The sequence below is a fragment of the Propithecus coquereli genome, unplaced genomic scaffold, assembly GCF_000956105.1.
Source record: "Propithecus coquereli isolate 6110/MARCELLA unplaced genomic scaffold, Pcoq_1.0 Scaffold25, whole genome shotgun sequence".
Classification (NCBI taxonomy): Eukaryota; Metazoa; Chordata; class Mammalia; order Primates; family Indriidae; genus Propithecus; species Propithecus coquereli.
Genome location: NW_012148063.1, coordinates 3,258,955 through 3,266,001, shown reverse-complemented (window position 1 = coordinate 3,266,001; position 7,047 = coordinate 3,258,955). Strand labels below are relative to the sequence as shown.

General features: G+C 43.8%; 1 protein-coding gene across 1 annotated transcript in view; it reads left to right on the top strand.

The window, feature by feature from the left end:
* Positions 1–4,161: 4,161 nt before the first annotated feature.
* The window catches only part of CNKSR3 (CNKSR family member 3), a 115,591-nt gene continuing 112,705 nt past the window's right edge, over positions 4,162–7,047 (top strand). Inside the window, exon 1 of the mRNA XM_012646857.1 lies at positions 4,162–4,692. Coding sequence (XP_012502311.1) covers positions 4,641–4,692 — 52 coding nt within the window. The 5' untranslated portion in view covers positions 4,162–4,640. The remainder of the gene's footprint in view (positions 4,693–7,047) is intronic.

The following is a 7,047-nucleotide window of genomic DNA, read 5'->3' as shown; positions in this document are numbered from 1 at the left end:
TTTTAAAAAATTTAACTTAGTGTGTTTAAGAAACTAAATTTGTATTTTATTTCTAATGTTAAAAGTTTACTTGGCCTGACTTAATTATTATTTTATTTTTAAGTTTAGAATAACTTTTATTAATCTTTTTTTCACCCTGGAACTTTGTCATTATCTACATAACTTACATTTGAAACAAAAATCATTGTGTCTGAAACACTTGCTATTATATTTACTTGTTCAGAGATTATGAGTTCCACAAAGTTAAATTGAAACTTCAAGAACAACTGGTGAATGCATTCTGTTCTTTCTGGATAGGCTGTAACTTGATAGCTGGAACAAAAAGTAGAATAGATCCACGGAGAAAATGCAGGATTGATTGTTCCTTCTTTGTCTATAGCATGCTCCTTTGTTAGCTATTTCAGCACTTCAGGGTAAGGAATATCAACTCTTTTGTGGGTATTGCCTCAACTAACAACTCTCCAAAAATACAGTTATGAATCCTCGAAAATAGAATTTAATAGTATCAATGTTTCTCTTTTCATTAGAAAAGTTTAACCAACTTCTCCAAGTATGATTTAAAATAGGTGAGGCTTTTGAATATTTACCCAATGGACATTGATCTTGGAGTTACAGAAAGGGCTCAGTAAATGAAAGCCAAATACCAGCTTTCCTACCGTGGGATGACTTAATTAACATACCTGAATGATCAAAAGCATTTGAATAAGTGGAGCAGCACTTGTAAAATTAAAAAACAAAGTTTGAGGACTTTCCTACCTGAATTATCTGATAGGGAGCCTGGAGTATTTAGGGAGATAACTATAGTACCATGGTGTGAAGAATTTAGATCAAATGCATTGAAGTGAAAGACAAGTTCATCAGGAGCCTGGATGATTTAGTTAAGCAGTGATGACTTTGCAGTGAGGTAATGTCCTAGAATGTTTATCACTGAGTAGTGTTAACGGTCAACAAAAATTAAAAAAAAAAATAAAACAACTTAGCTCTAACTATAGGATATTTTCCAGACAGAAACTTGCAGAATTTTTTGGTGTCTTTCAAGATAAAAGATAACATAAGAGACATATTTGAGATAATTGTATGTGGAAAAACATTAACTCATTTTGAATGTTCTGAAAATAGTAAAAAAGCAGTGTGATGGGAAGAAGATGATAATCAAGAAAAGGACCTTAGATTGTGAGATAAAATTGAATATTTGGAGCAGTTTGTTTTATTATTTTTTCTTTCATTATGGGAAACATTGCTTTGAACTGAGAAAGGAGATTGGGTCTTTGCAGATCAATACTTTGTTTAAAAGTTTGCTTATTTTGCTCCTCTTGTGTTTATCAAACAAATTATAGTAATAACCACTAATCCAAAATCCTCCAACCCTTGTTCTCAAATAAAAAAAAAAAAGTTTTAGACTAGCTGCAAATGTTAATGTCACATTGATCCTTGAAACTCCCTTGTCTGGGCTCATTTATCAGGGCACTTTCTTCTGATTAAAGACTACAGAAGAAAATTCATGTCACTTGATGCCTTTAATCTATAAAGGCTACTCAGCATTCATTTCTGAATTCTCCTAGTGCCTAGTTTGGTGCCTTACAAGTACTTAATACACATTTTATTGATTGAATAAATTATCTACATGTACAAGGAGATCCAAAGTCGGAAAAATAAAGGAGCTCGGAAGAGAAATCTAGGAGCTCTGGTTTTAGTTGTACACATTCAATTCAATTAAAAGAAGATTTATTCAACTTCCTGTATGTGCAAGGAGTTGTAAACATCAAGGTGCAAATGAAAAGTTCTGAAGACAACATAGCTGCAGTTTGGTAATGTATACGCATATACAATGTAATGTTATAACTACAGATGTTAGCTAGCAGGGGAAAAAAGTTAGCAAATTTATAAATGATCATTTTATGTATACTTTAATTTCCAAAGTTATTTACCTAAGATTCTGCCTTTATTATATGCCATTAGTGGCTTTGTGTGTCCTCAAGTTTGCATTTCAGAGAAGACAGGCCTCCTTAAAACTTTCACATGCTAATGACTGTAATTAAGGTAGAAGGCCTTATTCAAATAGTAATTAGCCTTCAGGACTTGAAGTGTAAACAGAATGCTAATTCATTAAGATAGTTAATTGGTCTTCTGGGTTAGAGATCTTAGCATGGCCTTCCTCTTTACTATGTTGTATTTCTGTACCGAGTATAGACAGTGTGTTGACTCAGTGGGATGAAGTTTTGCAAACTCTTGTTTGACTCCCAAGAATTGTAGCTTTTAACTCTCTAGTAAAGACTAATGCAAATGAATTTCAAAACATTGTGAAAATATCAAGTAAAATTCTATGGCAAAATCATTAACATTTGACTTTTCTTCCTAATTATGGGAACCACATGGCCCAGATTGTTCATGCAATTATTGATAGTGTCCCCTTTCACACTCGGGAGCATTTTGATTTCAAGATAAATTATGTAGTCACTCTAATCATAATCAAAGATGACACAACATACAGCGATTGCTGAAACTACAGGTGTGGATAAGATTGCTTACATTTTCCAGCGAACAAATGTCAAGGTCCTTCTCTTTGCTTACTGGTATAAAGATAGTTAACTATGTTATTAAGTTTAAAAGGTCTTTTTTTTTTTTAAAAGGGCAAGTAGTCTACTAAGAATTTTATCATTGCCTTTGCCAACTTTCCTGGTCTGCTAATCACTTTTTCTTAAAAAAAATCACTATCTTTGATAGCTATATATCTCTGTGTTCCCCAGTCCTGTAGATAATTTGAATGGAAGGTGGGTCTTATGTTGTTTGTCTTTTTTCTTTCTTTCTTTCTTTTTTTTTTTTTGTAGAGACTGGGTCTTGCTATGTTGTCCAGGCTGGTCTTGAACTCCTGGCCTCAAGGATCCTCCCACCTCAGCCTCCCAAATAGCTGGGATTACAGGTGTGCACCACTGCCCGGCCTGCTTTATTTTCTTTAGTATTTCTTCTGCTTGCTTGCTCCAGCTCATCACACTATGCAGCAGATGCTTGGGCTGGCTGCTATCCATGTTACATAAACGTGCATCCAAACAGACCTATGTCAGTAGTGCAAGTTACACCAAATCGACCAATACCGAATGAATGCAGTGGCCGGCACATAGAAGGCATTCACAGATATTTATTTAATGCATAAATACCAACCGTGCTTTTGATACGGTGCTGAGTGCTACAAACTAGGTGGTAGGAAGAAGGCGAGGAGAGAAAACTCTATATAATATCAATAGGTTCTGCCCTCAAAGGGTTAACAGTCTCCAAGAGGAAGACGTAAATAAATAACCATAATTGAAAGTAAGAATCATTAAGTGCCAAAAGAATCTCCAAGCACGAGTGGGGCGTAGAGGTTGCTGATAAAGAGAGACTGCCAGAGAGGCAGACGTTCGAATTTAGATTTCCTCTAGTTCAGCGTTAACTCTGGCCCCAGGCTGAGTCCCATGAATGCGGACAGGCCCTCCCCCGTCAGGCGCTGAAATTGTGCACATGCTTTTTTTCTTTTTTCTTTGGCTGGCTAACAACTTTCCCCTCACGGTTAATGACTAATCCAAAGGAGCATTAGCTCACTTTGCAAATATGAAATTATAATATGGCAAAATGTAACGCTAAAAGCTACCAACCTATGATGATTCGTTTTAGTTGCCAAGTTGAAGCATCATGGTAGTAACACTAAAAGAGAGCGAGTTACATGGTTACTACTTCATCCAAAATGTAAATGAAATAAAATTATTCTACTTTAAGGAACTTAAAATGAGGCTTCATGGCTGAGCAATGTTGTGATACAAAGCGTTTAAGACGAACAGGACATGCGGATCCTACTTTTTTTTTGTTTTTACTGTACCGTCGCTCACCCGGGGACAGACTGTTCTGCCACCAATAGAACGAGGGCCTCCTGCAGGATGCACGAGCGATCTGCCACCCGCCCCCTGAAAAGGAAAGTAGGGCCTGGGACGCTCGGGGTGTGTGCGAGCCGGGATTAAAGAGGGAAAGTAACCGGAGTCGCCGGTTTCGGGACCCACCCCTCCCACGAGTTTCACTCGGGGCCTCGGTCCCGCCCCCTCTTTTATTCGGGTAGCGACGCCCGGCGCTGAAACTTTGTAACCCGAGCGCGCACGCTCTGCGCTCTTCCCTGCCGGGGCGGCCGGAGGGCGGCGCAGGAGGTGGGACCTCGGGCGCGAAGGCTCCGGGACGCCGGCGCACGCGGAGCGGGGACCCGGGAGAGCGCGCGGCCGAGAGGAGGAGCCGAGCGGGAGCCGCTCGCGCGTCGGGAGAGCGGAGGAGGTGGTCCCCGGCGCGAGGCGCCCGCGGCGAGCCGAGGCCAGGGGTGTGGGGTCGCAGCCCCGCGCGCCTGCAGCTGCCGTCGCCGGGGAGCAGCAGCTGTGCCCGGGGAAGGAGGAGGAGCTGCAGCTGGACGGTGGCAGCTGGAGGAGGAGCCGCACAGCTGTCCCGTGTGCCGGCGAGAGGGCCGCGCTGCCCTCGCGGAGCCGCGCCGGGATGACCCGCTGACCGCGGCCATGCAGCCTTGACGGAGTCTCTCCGGCGCGCAGGGGACGAGCCGCGGGGCACCGGGGCGCAGGCGGCCGCACTTTACCTCCGACTCTCTTAGCCAGCGGGGAGCGAAGCCATTCGCCATGGAACCTGTGACCAAGTGGAGCCCCAAACAAGTGGTGGACTGGACTAGAGGTGAGCGGGCCTCGGGGAGCCGCGAGTCCTGCAGCCCCTGGGAGGGGCGGGCGGGGAGCTGAGGAAGGGGTGCGCAGCCCTGCCTGCGGCGAGAAGCCGTGAGGGCGCAGCGCGGCGACAATGCAAACTTCTAACGAGTGCCTGCGCGCTGCTCTCTCCTGCGCCTGCTCCGAGCTGTTTCTTTTGGGGGTGCGGGTTCTGACGAGCCGAGGGGAGCCCCATCTTTAAACCGGGGGGTAAGGGTGCCCTTTCTGTGAAGGGTGAGGGCTGGGATGCAGATCTCGGGACTCGGGGCGGGGGGCGCGGGTGCGATGCCCGGCGACCTGGCGACCTGGCTGCCCGAGCGCAGGCACAAGGCGCCTTTGTGTGGGCGACTCCCGCCGGACCTCATAAAGGCCGCCTGCCCGGAGCAGTCCGCAGGCGGGACGGGGCGGTTGGACAGGTAAAGGGGGACTCCGGCGGCTCGCCGTGCCTGTCCGTTTTTGTTGGAGAGGGCTAGCGGCCAGCACGAGAGCCAGCCGACACCATGGCGTTCGCGCGGCCGGCGAGAAACGAGCCAGGACCCCTGGGAGGCAGTGACTTTTGCTCCGGGAGGCGCCAGTACCCCGGTGGCGCTGCATTTTCAGCGTTGGGAAGGAGAAATCTGACCGTTTTGAACGACTGTCTTATTTATACAGTATTTGGAATGAGGAGAGCAGTGGGCTGGGGAGAAATGGGCAATCAAGCAGGGTAGAAGCTTGTCCTGGCTGCCTCACTTGGTTTTTACTGTTTCCCACGATTTCGAGGGAAAGGTGTTAGAGGCGACCCAACCCTCTTTGTATTCTTCCAAGAGAACAAAATCCACCAAAAAAAAAACAAAAACAAAAACAAAAACAAAAAAACCCCAATAGATTTTCGTGGGTTCCCCTACCCAACCCCCAATCTCTGTTTCAAGTTACTGTTTTTTTTTTCTATCTGCTCTTCCAGGTGAGGAATGGTGTTCTTTCTCAATAATAACTAGACTTGTATAGCGCTTTACAGTTTGCTAAGAGCTCTATGTTATTGCCCTTGGTCATCACAGTAAGCCTGTGAGGTAGGTAATACTGGTAAGATCAGGTCATCTTTCCAACTGTCCCACCCATGGCTGCAGCATAATGAAAACTGATCATCTCCGCATCTCATTTCTCATGCCTGTGACTTACTCATAGACCACGTGGAATGGGAGGTCCTAGGTGGATGGGATGTGTCAGTGGGTATGTCTGACCATTTCCTGCTCCTCTGGGAGAAGGGAAAGAATAATACACTCTCCTCGAGAAGGGGTTTGTCAAGGGACCAAAAATTCCTGGACTCTTACATAAAATGAAGATGAAAACAACAAATACTTGTGCATCGGTGACTAGGTTTGCCTGGGTAAAGAGTAAATAGCATTGCCAGTGCTTGGTAGAAAGCATTAGCTTAAAAGTTATAAATACCCCCATAGCCTAGTTTGAAATGAGGTATTTTCCTTCATTCAAGATACTACTAAATTCCCCAGGCTAGCAACTTGCTGAGACTGAGTTGATGATCTATGTCACGTGTTATGTCCAGCAATGAGACAACTTAAGACACTGATAATTTCAGCAACCATTGACCTCTAGAGCCGCTCTGTCCAATACCGTAGCCAGTACCACATGTAGCTCTTGGGCCTTTGAAATGTGGCTAGTCAGAATTGCAAGGTGCTGTAAGTACAACATACACGTGGCATTTGAAGACTTGGTATGAAAAAAGAATGTAAAATACCTTATTAATAAGTTTTATATTTATTTATGATGAAATGATAGAAATTTGGACACATTAGGTTAAATAAAATATATCACTAAAATTAACTTCACCTGATTATTTTTACCTTCTGAAGTATTGCTCCTAGAAAATTTAAAATTACACATGGCTCACATTTGTGGCTTATATCATTGTATTTCTATTGGGCAGCACTGCCCTAGAGTAAAGAAAGGGTTACATCTTATCACCCTGGCTTTCTTGTGCCGCTGCCAGCCTACTTGATAACGTACAACCAGAAAAGTGGTAACAGGCACACAGGAAGATTATGGAGTGAGATCTTCACACCCTCAAGATTTGTTTCTTTTTTTTTTTTTTTGTCCCTCTTGGGATTGGGAGAGGAGAAGTGTAAATTCACATCCTGTTATATTTGTTTAGCATTTACAAGGAAGAGCGGATGAAAACATGTTTTCGGTATCCAGTTGCCTTGACGTTATGACTTAGTTGAGATTGCTTTCATCTAGGATAAGTTTTCTACTGACTTGAAAGAGGGACTGTGGCTGGCTCAATACCTTGGGTGCTTTAGGTTACATACCTGTGGCTAGCACTTGACAACTTTAT